This window comes from Ptychodera flava, chromosome 4 (genome assembly GCF_041260155.1).
Source record: "Ptychodera flava strain L36383 chromosome 4, AS_Pfla_20210202, whole genome shotgun sequence".
In the NCBI taxonomy this organism is placed as follows: domain Eukaryota; kingdom Metazoa; phylum Hemichordata; class Enteropneusta; family Ptychoderidae; genus Ptychodera; species Ptychodera flava.
In genome coordinates, this window is record NC_091931.1 from 1,525,051 (window position 1) to 1,539,576 (window position 14,526).

At 39.4% G+C, this 14,526-nt stretch overlaps 1 protein-coding gene across 7 annotated transcripts in view; it reads right to left on the reverse strand.

Annotated features, from left to right (window-relative positions):
* Nucleotides 1-14,526, reverse strand: part of LOC139130335 (transmembrane protein 131-like) — a 273,369-nt gene that overhangs the window by 217,163 nt on the left and 41,680 nt on the right. For all 7 annotated transcript variants that reach the window (XR_011551826.1, XM_070696090.1, XM_070696089.1 and 4 more), the window contains exon 5: nt 13,357-13,480. Coding sequence is in view for 6 of the 7 variants with exons in the window: in XM_070696090.1 (XP_070552191.1) it covers nt 13,357-13,480 (124 nt within the window). In the remaining variant the exon portion in view is untranslated. The remainder of the gene's footprint in view (nt 1-13,356; nt 13,481-14,526) is intronic.

Consider the following 14,526-nt stretch of genomic DNA (forward strand, 5'->3'; position numbering starts at 1 on the left):
GCCAAATTCTAACATAACTAAGCAGACATGGTCCTGCTCCATGTAACAAATGCCACCCAGAAAGTATCGACCGACCAAGAAAAAGATCGCCGGAGTTGCCGTTTCATGAGTTTTTCAACAAAATTATATAGATGTATGTTTCACGTCGTCGTTTTCTGGGAGTGTATATACCAAGTATAATTTACAAACTGCGTCGTGATTCAAGGCACAATGGTGACACATTAGCAGGAGCACACACTGGAGAATTTTGGCCAGCACTGTGAGTTTTTTAAACCAGTCACCTTCATTTCTCTGCACTCGCTATTAACTCCATGTCTACCGATAACATATCGTTATTTTCTGTCTCCAAGTATGTACCAGCAATATGCCTTTGACGTTAAAGTCGGTTGTTTTCTGGTATACGATAGCAACCAAGCTCATGACTAGAATGACTGCACGGTGTCAAAGAGTCGCCGGTTACTTTTTTCGCATAATAAAAGAGATTTGGTCGCAACATGGAGCTAGTTTCTAGCTCCATGGTTGCTACAAGTCTAAGGAATTCATCCATTTTCAATCGTGCCTTATGCTGTTAGCAAAATTCCCGAAAGAAGCGGCGCATGGGCTATAAAACTTCGTTTGTACTGTTAGGCTAGCTGTGGGTCCATAGCTGTGGTGTTTTCGGACGGGATTTCTGCCTTTTACGGCTGGTTTTGACTTTAACGTCACCACCACAGCCGTGGGAACGTCCATGTTCTGCCCGACAGCACGCTAGTCGCAACTTTGTTTGTCAATATTTCGAAATTTTCCAACCAAATTGCCAACACTCATCGACAACATGGTTATTAGGGGCCTACCACTACCAGAAATCCGCTCAAAAATCACCAAACTATCGCCGTTTTTCCAGATTTTTCCGCCATGACTACTCGCAGACCGTTCTTTTTCTGGTGTACAAGCGATTGACGAGGCTCAGTGCAGCCCGTCACTAAAGTCACCTTAGCGGTGACCTCGCAACATCGGAACACAAACTGACTTCACCGATGATGTCGGCCACTACGTTGAGAAGCCTGTGAGAGTTTTTACCAGCATGCCATTGTGATTTTTTTAAACCAGTCACCGTCATTTCTATTCACTCGCTATTATCTCCATGTCTGCCGGTAACATATCGTTATGGAGAAGTTTAGTTACACGTACTTACGTTCCATCATCAGCTGATCAGTGATAACCATACGTCGCGTACGTGTAGAACATACGTTCGGAACGGCAAACAACACCTCTACACATACAAAATGTAGTCATAATTACCTGTAGTATTAGATATTCTTGATGATTTCCGCGAATTTAGACAAGAAACCTTGTAAACTATCATGGAAAACATCTTTGATATCATAATATTTCGTAGACTTTGCACCAGCGCAAGAAGTACTTGCTATATGATTTCCTTACATGAACAAAATGTTGTTGTCTCATTCCACTTGTTATCTGACGCCGCCCCGAGAGTTCTCCAAACCATATAAAAACTGTATCAAAGAAAATCGGCTGATTTAATTCGAGAATACGAGCTAGAATATTCCTCATATAAAAATTAATGTTTCTTAAAACTTAAACGAATTTCCAATATTTGTGGGAAAAAATACAGCAAAATTATCGAGAACGCACAGCTAAACTGAAAGGCAGACCACCGTCCCTCCACCCACGGACGGTGGGCAGACAAAACCTTAGCAACACCACCCGATTGCAGCTTGAGCGGAGATACCCCTATTTGCATATTTATATTAGAATTTCGTTCAAATGGAAGTGATGAGGGCGCTGTTCTACTTGACCGTTAGTGTGATTTTTCCTGTTTTTTGGGGGGCAATTTCAGCCCATTTTTTCCCAACAAACGATGTCAGAGACGTTTATATGGTCATATGAAGCAGTTAAGTTTGTGCCTATGAATTTTTATCGACTTCTACGGTTTACTTTTGGTGCTATGTGTGTATTGTCGATCTTATGGCTCGCTAAACATAGGCCTACTTTTGGGCTGCCGCAACTACATGCCCAGCTGATTCTTGTGAATATTTTTACATAGTTAGACAGTCTAATCATTATTGAAGCCCCCTAACTTAGTTTTATTCTTGTTCATGCCCTGCAAATCACTGCTTTGGCCTCGTAGGTTGTACACCGTCCCGCCATCAGAGAAGACAAGATGGCCGCTTAGAGTGAGGAACTTGTTGCACTCCGCTGACGCCTTGCTCACGTTTACAAATTGTTTAGGCCCAAAGATTGCAACAATATCACATATTTTATTGTTGTCAATCCAACTTATGTTATATTTATATTTGATGCTTTGGTTACTATTTCGCGGTAGTCCTCGTAGGCATTGGCTCCCGATATTCCATTGGGTAACTGGAGAAGTCGGGCAGTTGCGAACTCTGCCATCGCCAGCGCCGGTGGTGCTGACCAACTCGGCCAGTGGGACTCGCAACAAAGCAATATGATTGCATACGCATTCTCTTCACAGTTGAATATGCCAAACAATTTTAACTTTTTACTACCATAGTTTTTGTTATTTTGTCGGTTTAATACTACTACGAACATTCAGAAAACAACTCAGTCGAAGAGCTGCCACGTCCACCCTTCAAAACATGTACGGTCTGCCTCCGTGTTTCTGAAGATCGCGCGCGTACCGTATTAAAGTTCAGGCAAACATTATGCCATTTCTTCAGTAAAATTCATGGCTTGATTACTCTTAAATAAGTTGCTTCACCATCTCCTATGACTTTTTTACGAACTTCAAGTGTAACTATGACGAAGACTGCAAAACTCGCTACCACGATCGCGATACACAGCCATCTTTAATTTTACCCAATGTGTGTATATCATACGTGCGTTGACTGTGATCTGTGAAGTTTGCAAACATTACGCTCATCTTATGAATGACATTTAGATCGCTTTCGTATATAACTTAAGTGAGACTTCAAAAAAAAGAAACACTAATATGGAGCATATATTCTAATTGGGTGCATACTGTACTGGCCGACTTCTCTTGTATTCGGTCATTGTCAACTGTCAGTGTCTGTCTGTTTGGAGTCGATGCAGGATGTGGTGGTCGGACATTCCCACGTCTGATTTTACTGACCCCTCAGCCTTTCAAGATAAAATAATATCGTTGTGAGAGTGGATTTGAGTGACCGTGATTTGTCACAGTTTTCCTTTTCACTGGTAACGGGTAGTATATCACTGTCCAGTTATCATGTTTCAACTCGTCAATGTTGACTGAAGTCCGAAGGCGTAAAGGCGAGTTTCGCCGTATTAACTCAGTGCATAGCGTTACATACGCTGAACACGCGTACACTGGGCTGTACGATCGGCCTTGCACGGTAACAGCGCATACATGGCATTGTGAAATCATGCCGCAAATATAGGCGCACTGTCAGAAATTCACGAAACTTGTCACAAGCGTTGTTCAATAGCATGTAGTTTGACACAACAAGTATTAGTTTTTGTTCAAGACCTGTATCAGTGTGTTTCGGGTCACAGTCTAAAAATAACACACAGCTGAGAGGTAAAACCATCATGGCAACGTACGAATTCAGTTGTCAATTATCACTAGTATTTATTTCTATCATACATAGATACGATGAAATTACTCTCAAAAGTGTATATTACCTCATAGCATGTTCAATTTCGCATTAAATAATCATATTTGTGAGCTTTCGAGCCCATTTTCACGACCAAGTCGCTCGAACGACGTGTATTCCGGCATATTGCTTGTTTACATTCAGAACGAGGCTCTGCAGCCTATTGAATTATGCAAATTTCTATACGTCCGCTCAAGCTGATTGAGAGAACCACGCTTAACCACACCAACTTTGACCCTAGTCAAAATCAGACTTGTCCCTGGGAAATATGTTTACAAGTTTGCCCACATATAAACAACGTAAAGGTCAAAGGTTTCAACTTCCGACTTCCTGCTTTACGGACGTCCTCATGCCATGAACTGCAGGCAAGGCACTGGCAGGGTTGGCACTGTTTGCGACCATTTAAACGTTTGAAATTAAAGTAGCTGGCTCTCCTCGGCCATCGAAATACATTGGCTGAGATTTTCGACAAATGGTCATGACTGGCCGCAATTTGGTAATTTCTTGACACATTTCAGGAGAGCTTCTTACCTTCCCGTTTTAGTAACCATTACTATCTTTAGCGATGTTGACCAACCCGTAAAATCGCTGATAAGTCCGCCTATTAGCATAATTAGTTGTGTTGACTAATTAATTACAGCATGTGTGTATGAGAGATATACGTCCTTGTAATGGAGTGTAAAATAAATAAAGAGTCACAGAGGCTAGGTTAGGTTATATAAACCATTTATTTTATTTATTCCGATCATTGAGAGCATGAAGAAAGAAGAGAAAATGATAGAGAAAACTCAGTAATACTTATTGGGTGGCCTGTGGCCAAACGCAAAAAAAACGACGCCGCAGTGTAAAATCCGTAGGTCAGAACCATTGATCATAAATTTTCAGAACAAGTGATGTTTAAAACTTTTGTATTCATTTAGGTTTATGTGAACAACTTTCTCATCGAGCTGCGTGTATAATTGTCCCGGGCATTGTCCATGCAAATTTGGGGCCTGCCTTAGCTCCCTCCGATCGTCTCTAGACTACAGCCAAAATCACAGTCCTAAGCAAATTGTGCAGTTGTGAAAGTCAGATATATGTATCATGAATTCTTTACAAAAAATAAGTAAACAACAGAATCAAACCAAGAGGTTAGTTTGGTGTCGGGCCGGGTGCATACAGACTTTGCAGTGAGGCCGGAATCTCTCTTGTGTTCGAACTTCTACCAGTACCACCATTCCTGGAGCTCCATCGCATTGCAGCTAGCCGGTAATTGTACTACGGTAGTCCTTGTGAGGATAAGATACCCGTTACGTTCGCATTCAAGATATAATTTGTTCCTTTCTGAGCGTTTTCAATTACGGCGAAGTTGATAGGCTGAGTGTTGCCTGCAGCGTAGCCTGGTGCCGTACACTGAACTTCGTTTGGAGTAGACGGAATAGATTATGTCCCATCCTTTATATTCAACGAAATTTTCATTATACTCCATAATGGAAGAAATGACTAGTTCAATGATTACGATGGTGAAGTATTGAATTTTTATTTATATATGTTTTTCTCTCTCAATTCATTCAGCACCCAACTTGATCTCCGTACCATCGGTCATCAACACGTGCAATGCAGTGCATGAAGCCTACAATCGACTGCCTCCATCGTTAGTTTAGCTGTTCAAGACGTTTGTTTGCACGGCTCATTATAGTCGGAACAATCTGTAAACACTTACATATATCTTTCCGATACTTCGCCAAACTTTCGCACGTTTTTAGCTGAGTCTCCAGTTTCGGTGGACCAGACCTTTTCGAAGAGAGTACATTTCTATGGACGCCAAGTAGTAAAACTTGCGTAGATGTGGTTGAGCATGCGAAATGGTGTGATTACGTTTCGTTTCGTGTGTCAACAAAGCCCGACTTCTGGTCCGGACAAGAAGTCATTTTTCACTCCTTTTACTGTTAATCGTACACGTTTGTGAGGCGGGCTGGGCATGCAAACCATGCGATTCAGTATTAATTATGGTCTACTTTCACATACTGAGGATGTCATTTTAATCAAAAATATGAAAAAAATTGTTAAAAGTTACAAATACTGGGGCTTTAACTGTGCAATTACATCCTGTTCCTTTCCACAACAATGGAAATCTGCCAAAGTTACACCATTATTCAAAAAAGGTGTAATCGATAATGTCTCAAACTACAGACCGATTTCAGTTTTACCTGTTCTTTCTAAGCTATTGGAGAGACATGTTCACACCCATTTTTATGATTTTCTCTCTTGTCACAACTTATTGTCCAACAATCAATCTGGTTTTCGTAAGCTTCATTCCTGTCAAACAGCTCTTACTTACCTTACAAATTTATGGTATCAAGCAATTGACAAAGGCAACCTTATTGGGCTTTTGTTGATAGACTTCAGGAAAGCATTTGACCTTGTTAATCACAATATATTGCTGCAAAAACTGAAACTTTATGGGTGTTCCGACAAAACTCTTCTTTTCCTTACATCATATTTAACAAATAGATCCCAGTCAGTTAGCTTTAATGGGACCTTGAGTGACGCTCTTCCACTTAGTGTTGGTGTCCCTCAGGGCTCCATTCTAGGTCCTCTTTTCTTCCTGCTTTTTATTAATGATCTCCCCTAGCTTTAGACAATTCAGAAATCAATATGTATGCTGACGACACAGCGGCACAGGCGGTTGGCCACAATATCCAAGAACTTGAAACTAAGCTCAATGGTGACATGGCATCCATTTTGAGCTGGTGTTGTAATAATAACATGTGTATAAACATAGAAAAGACCAAGGTGATGGTCATTGGAACCTCCCAGAAAAAATCTAGAACAGACAAATGTATAAAAGTTGTTTGTAATGACGAGCAGCTTGAATGTATTAAGCAAGAAAACCTTTTAGGTCTGTCAATTGATGATACTTTGACCTGGGATACACATGTCAGTTAAGTGTGTGGTAAAGTTGCTTTTAAGCTTTTACAGTTAAAGCGTATACGATCATTCTTAACTAAAAATGCAATGTTGACGTTTTATAATTGTTTCATTTTACCTCATTTTGATTATTGTTCGATTATATGGGGTCATTGTTCAACCACTCTTTTATCTCGTATAGAAAGACAGCAGAAATCTGTTGCTAGAGTGATTTTAGATCAAGACTTTAATACTCCAATTAATGTTTTATTTAAATCCTTAAGGTGGTTGCCAATTCGTGAAAGTTTCATACAATGAATCAGTTTTAATGTACAAAGTTCTGAATAACCTTGCTCCTGATTATCTTAACGTTATTAGAGGTGTAGAGCAGATCCACAGGTGTAACACAAGGTCTGCAAACAGAGAAGATCTGTATATTCCAGGGCATAGAACCTAATTTTTCAAAAGAAGTTTTATGTACAACGGGGTTAAAGGCAGGGGGAACCTATAAATACCCCCTATCTCCCTGGGCATTCATAATCCAACATGAGTGGCACTTGATAACAGCGTCAACGAATGCTCCCGAAAATCTGGAGCTTTCAACAACCATGGTGTAAATTAAAGCATTGTTCCAACATATTACATTTTGTGAATACTTGTGGCATCACCTTGTTGGCGATATTCTCTCATTTTTTCCATTTTAAGTTGATTTTTGATGCCAAAAGTGCTTCGATGCTGTGTTCGAAGCGTCCAGCAAACAATAGATGAAAGCATTCAAACAGCTGCCAATCACGAGGGGACACGCAAAGGTGCAAAACGATCAAACATTTGTTGTGTACATCCGATCGATTACGATGTCAACAATGAATAAACGATTCTTACAACTGAGCAAAATACTTGACCAACGGTTACTAAACGGACTATTTCATGGTTTCAAGCAGATTGCCTCTCCCTGTTTGTTTGTTGATCTGTGTACCTCTAGGCCTATGAATGGGTGATGTCTATGTTGACCTGCAGTACGATATTTTACGATAGATCTCTTTTGGAAGTATGTTGTCGCCTAGCCCTGCGTACGATGCCGTGTGTTCCCGGCGTTATACGGCCTCCCAACACAGCTCTGCTGATTGCCATGGACAAAACCGGCAACATGCGGATCCAATTCGGACGGAACACCAAAAACTACTTTTTGAACTGTTTTCAGCCGAAATCAACTCAATCCCGATCTATGCAGCCAACCCAAATCACTCAACCGCTCACAGACTGCGGAAAAATGCTCTCGTGACGTCCAACGTTGTTTGCTGGCGATGCACGGTCAATGGCCCATGCAGTGGACGGCCATTGGATACGTTCACGCCACGATTATACAGGTGCCCATGAGCTGCGTTATTTTCTGTCGGGTCGGGGCGATGAAACTAAATCGCGATTGCTTCATCTCTGTCAGATTTGACCAAAAAGAGACACTTGACATAGATTATAGCATCAAATGTTGACTGTTCAGACTGAAACATGATAAAAGGTTTGAAGATCGCCGTGATGTCGTCCTTCTCTATACGGTTTTCTGAGCTTGTTTTTTACTTAAAAACTATCTACTGTTGATTGACCAATCAGAGTGCTCAATTCAGGGTGTTTTATTTACTCGTAAAGCCTTGGTCACCAAATTCCAGAAACGAATGACAGCGCGGTAGTAAAGTACTGTCCAATCAAAAGTGAACATGTCATATTCTGTAGACATCTGGTACGTTTTAATATTCAAATTGGGTAACACAGCGGAAACCAGCTGCAACACAAAATCTGCTGTGCCCTAGGGCATTTATATAATGTGCCCTAGGGCATTTATAGGATGTTCCATTACATTGGAAGGCTATTTCACAAATAAAAGTTTTAATTCATATCCTAAACATGTTACATTGACAAAGGGGACGGTTGACGTAAACACATTGAAAACGAAAATATATCAGTTAGGGGCGATAGTTTTTAAGTCGGATAAAACCCTCGTACTCGGGCTCTTCTGGTATATAAAGTCCAACCCTACGATAAAATGTCTCGGCCTGCGGCCTCGACATTTTATCGTTGGGTTGGACTTTATATACCAGAAGAGCCCTCGTACTCGGGCTTTATCCTATACTAAATTGCTCTAATATTATCTGACGTTTTTTTGAAATCTTAATCAACTTTTCTTTCCCAACCAGGACACAACATTACCATTTTACTTTCATAGTAACTTACGATTCATTTAATTCATAGATTAATAGACTCTTATGTTCTTCCTCGATTGTCTGTGACTGATTTTGCTATCCCGATACCGATATTGCGGTTGCACTCAGGTGTCTTGAAACTTACGTCATTCACTGAAATAGTTTTCGGACAAACTCAAGAAATTCAACAACTACTAACGAATGTTCGGCAAAATTTACAGAGACTAGCAATAATAATTATGGTCATTTTACCGTCTTTAGCTAAGCGGAGTCGCTTGGCGGAAGCAGTATATAACGTTCTGAGTTCCCATTTTTACCCTACCATGTGAGTGTAGTATTCGAACGAGTGAGATCATAATCTTACGCTGTTCCGAGTGGCCTGGAGATTTTTTATAATATGCAATAAATTGACCTTATCAAAATAACTGTTTTACTATGCTTGGATATTGAGATTTTTCTATACTTTTTTACTTTTGATTTCAAGTCTTTTGACTCTCCATTGACGGCAGCACATGTACGGTTACAACCGTCATGTGATGACCGGAGTGTGCTTGTAGTTCGGGATTTTTCAAGATGAACAACACATTATACATTTCCTACATCTTTGAAACGGGGATTACGGTAATCTTTCATGTGATGAACATTTTTTGAACGTCTTTGCAATGTGTTCCCACGATGAGTGTGAACTTATTCTCTGTTTGTAAAAATCGTCTGAATTGGTCCAGAGACCGTGTTAAAATAGACACAAATGTAAAACCATTGCGAGGAAAATAGTAAGAAATTCACGTTGCAATATTTGCTGTCGTATTTCTCAGCAGGAATAATCATTTTTTCTAAGTTGTGTATAAGAACAGCAAGCAGGTGTTTGGCGGTCAATTGCTTCTATCATAATGATCTTGATCGCAGCTATTTGGCGAGAAGACAGCGGGTACTTATAATCTCGCAAAATTATTGATATCATGTCTTTGTATAGAAAATTTTCGATTGGAGGCAGCTCAAATCAACAGCCATGGTATATTGGGAATAGTGTTCTCACTGGACACCAAACTACCTGATATCAGTACGTTATGTACCATCGGCGGTAACACATTGGTCGTAATCTTGTCTAATTCTGCCCTGCCTTTTGTACCGTCCAGAAATTTCAAAACTAGATTTTTTTACCCTGACATATAATACAGCGACCTTGCACACTGATGATCATTCCACTGTTTCTGTTGGGATTTGTTGGCTTTTTAATTTGTTCCGTGGCCCCGGTCAGAGTTTGTCAATACGATACACAGTTTGAATTTTTTTCAAGGTAAATTTAGTATATTCCCAGTTTGTGGGGTAAAGATGTCTGGAGTGAAAGTTTGAGTTGACGCTGATAGAGTAGACATCGAGCCCGGCACAGTTGACTGAGATCCGGTCGGATTGGGGTCGTTTAGTCCAGAAACCTGCAGAGTTCTGTATGATCACCGTTCGGCATTTGGGTGAATTTTTTTGGTCAAAGTAATTCAGTAACAATATACGCCAGATTCCTTGTGATATTTTTGTCACTGTCATACGCGTATACGGACGGGTTTCGATTAAAAACGGTAAAAATATCCAGTGCTCGTAAATGCGTACAAAGTTTATTCAGTGACTGTTTACGCAGCAGTCGTAAATACGACTAGGATTTACCACCACGTAACAACTGCAAACACTGCATCAACAGTCCATACGAAAATTTTGTGCTGAATCGAGGGAGATAACAATTGCGGTAGGAAAGGTCAGTCCACCATCTGTCAAAGTTGTTGATCGGAAAAATCTTCACTGTTCACAAACTACATGAGTGGCTGTTATAGTACACGTAGTTCCATGGGCTTTCCACTGTCCCTTGTCACGAGCTATGTTCAAAGTGCGTCAAGCTACGAATATTTTCATGTATGGAGTTACAGACATCGGTGAAGTACCGGCTACATTTTGTTTAAAACCCCTGTCTGTTTGTTCCTCGTGTTGTTTTTAGTGTCCCTAGCGTCGACTGGCTCTATGTGCGTACAAACATAACAGTCGGGATTAAGATTTCCTGGATAAATAGATACACTCATCGTTTATTCCGCCTCTGACGCAAAGGTACACACTGTTTTACATGTGCCACTCCTAGGCCCTGGGATCAATTTCCATACCTTTAAAATATGTAATACTTTGCCTGAAGAGATCAAATCTAGCTCTTCACTTCTATCATTCAAAAGAAATTGCAGGTGCCATTTTTTTTAAAAAGATGGGATAATCTTACTTCTATGTAACTTTTTAATCTTTTTAAGATTTTTTTTTTTACTTGAAGCATTTTTACATTTTATTCAGTATAACGTTTTCTTCCTGAATTATTTTTTTAATGTAAATATTGTAAATTTTGTTTTACTCGACTCTGTGTGAGAAGAGCCTCAGGCTCAAGAGTTTATCGAGTTTAAATAAAGTCTAATAATAATAACAATAATAATAATAATAATAATAATACTGAATATGAATTCACTGCCATCCAGCATCCATTCTATACTGATGATATGAATTCACTGCCATCCAGCATCCATTCTATACTGATGATATGAATTCACTGCCATCCAGCATTCTTTCTGTACTGATGATATGAATTTACTGTCTTCTAGCATCCATTCTATACTGATGATATGACTTCACTGTTGTCCAGCATCAATTCTACACTGATGATGTAAATTCACTGTCGTCTAGAAACCATTCTATACTGATGATATGAATTCACTGCCATCCAGCATCCCTTCTATACTTATGATATGAATTCACTGCCATCAAGCATTCTTTCTGTACTGATGATATGAATTCACTGCCGTCTATCATCCATTCTATACTGATGATATGAATTCACTGTCGTCTAGCAACCATTCTATACTGATGATATGAATTCACTGTCGTCTAGCAACCATTCTATACTGATGATATGAATTCTCTGTCATTCAGCATCCATTCTATACTGATGATATGAATTCACCGTCATCTAGCATCCATTCTATACTGATGATATGAATTCACTGCCATCTAGCATCCATTCTATACTGTTGATATGAATTCATTGTCATCTAGCAACCATTCTATACTGATGATATGAATTCTCTGTCATCCAGCATCCATTCTATACTGATGATATGAATTCACCGCCATCTAGCATCCATTCTATACTGATAATATGAATTAACCGTCATCTAGCATCCATTCTATACTGATGATACAAGTCATCGTTGATGACACAGTCCCCACTTGTTAATGGGTGCTTTGATTACAGGTTCTCAAAGAGGATAGAGTCCTCTTCATTAGGTCTGTGATAAAAATAATTTTGAATAAATTCGCTTGATACATGTCTGAGTTGTAGTTCAGGAGATGAAAAAATCGTAATAAAATGGCCACATGGTGGCCATATTGGATCGAATCACAAAACAAATTGACGTGCATATGTATGACATAGGTCAATGTCCTTGTACCAATTTTGAATGAAATTGGATGAGATATGCCTGAGTTATGGCTCTGTACATGAAAAAATCGTAACAAAATGGCCGCCTGGCGGCCATATTGGATCGTATCACAAAACAAATTGATGTGCACAGCTATGACATTGGTCAATGTCCTTGTACCAACTTTGAATAAAATCTGTAGAAACATGTCTGAGTTATGGCTCTGTACATGAAAAAATCGTAATAAAATGGCCACCTGGCGGCCATATTGGATCGTATCACAAAACAAATTGACGTGCATATGTATGATATAGGTCAATGTCCTTGTACCAAGTTTGAATGAAATTGGTTGAGATATGCCTGAGTTATGGCTCTGTACATGAAAAAATCGTAACAAAATGGCTGCACAACGGCCATATTGGATCGTATCACAAAACAAATTGATGTGCATAGCTATGACATTGGTCAATGTCCTTGTACCAACTTTGAATAAAATCAGTTGAAACATGCCTGAATAATGGCTCTGTACATGAAAAAATCGTAATAAAATGGCCGCCTGGCAGCCATATTGGATCGTATCACAAAACGAATCGACGTGCATCTGTATGACATATGAAGTAATCCTTGTACCAAGTTTGAATGAAATCGCTTCAGGCATCTCTGAGATATCTGCGTGAACGGACGGACGGACGCACGCACGCACGCACACACGCACGCACGGACGCACGCACGGACATGACCAAACCTATAAGTCCCCCCGGACGGTGTCCGTGGGGACTAATAAATTCACCATCATCTAGCATCCATTCTATACTGATGATATGAATTCACCGTCATCTAGCATCCATTCTATACTGATGATATGAATTCACTGCCGTCTATCATCCATTCTACACTGATGATATGAATTCACCGTCATCTAGCATCCATTCTATACTGATGATATGAATTCACTGTCGTCAAGCATCCATTCTGTACTGATGATATGAATTCACCGTCATCTAGCATCCATTCTGTACTGATGGTATGAATTCTCTGTCATCCAGCATCCATTCTATACTGATGATATGAATTCACCGTCATCTAGCATCCATTCTATACTGATGATATGAATTCACCGTCATCTAGCATCCATTCTATACTGATGATATGAATTCACTGCCATCTGGCACCTATGTTCGTAACTGAATAAGGCATTTCTAAACTTCACCATTGACAGCCACATATGCTTACCTTGTCTTGAAAAAAAGATGAATGGAAATGTGGTGTATTTCCTGATATTGATAACATTCTGATATTATTTTCTGGGTGTGGATTATGAATAGTAACAGTTTCTATTTTTGGCATACCAATAGGCCTGTGAAAGAAAATAACATGGGAATTAAAATATACATAGAAGTCAGTCAAGCTGGACCATTTACATTTTTGCAAATTTCAATGATTTCACAGAAGAAATCAACTGACTCACCCTTGGCTTCCACTGATAATGGGACACAACAGTGATTGTGAATGCAATACAGTATATTTAGAGCACAAGACTTACATGTAATTTTACCATCAGGGACAGAATACTGAGAAATCCTGCAGGCAGTATCAACGACAATGGTGACATACAAGTATGTTTTGTGGATGACTCTATTTATAAAGTTACAATAAGTCATCGTTAATGACACAGTCCCAAAATAGTCAAATTGTGTTTGTTGAATGATCAGATGTAAATGAATGAGTAGTGGTCATGTTTATGTTACATATTTATTGAAGGGTTGATTTAACAGAATAATGGATATCATATTGGTATGAGTTAAATTGGGGTGAGCAAATGTATTGGAGATCCACAGGCCCAGGGCTCGACGCAAGGTCAAATCATCCACTAGCCCGAAGGACTAGTAGCAGTTCATTTTTAGTAGTCCTAAATGAGATCTACTAGTCCTGCTAAAGCAAAGCCAAATGGTGCTCTCATGTTGTAAAGACCATTCTCATATTTTTGTCGCAAAGGTTTTTAAACCCAATAACTAACTTTCATGCAAGACTAGCACATTTGCTTACTGCAAAATGTTTAACTTTGAATCATATATAACCACAAAAATAACCTTAATAAAATGTCCTGTGTAGGAGGAGAGGTCATGAAAATAGCCTATTACCATCAAGAATAAAATCAGACGGAGGAATGAATTTGTTGGAAAATTCTTCATAGCTCAGGTAGTGTGCTATTAATTTGCAAAGAAGCATGTTTGTTCATAATGGGGACAGATTTGTTTCTCCAGAACTGAAATTCATACAGCCATTCACAAATGTTCCAGTGGAGTGCCTTCATATTTTGACATATATCACATTTTAAATTGACTAGCTTGTGGGGAGGACTTTATTTGTAATAATGGTTTGTGAAAAATTTTGTTTTTAATA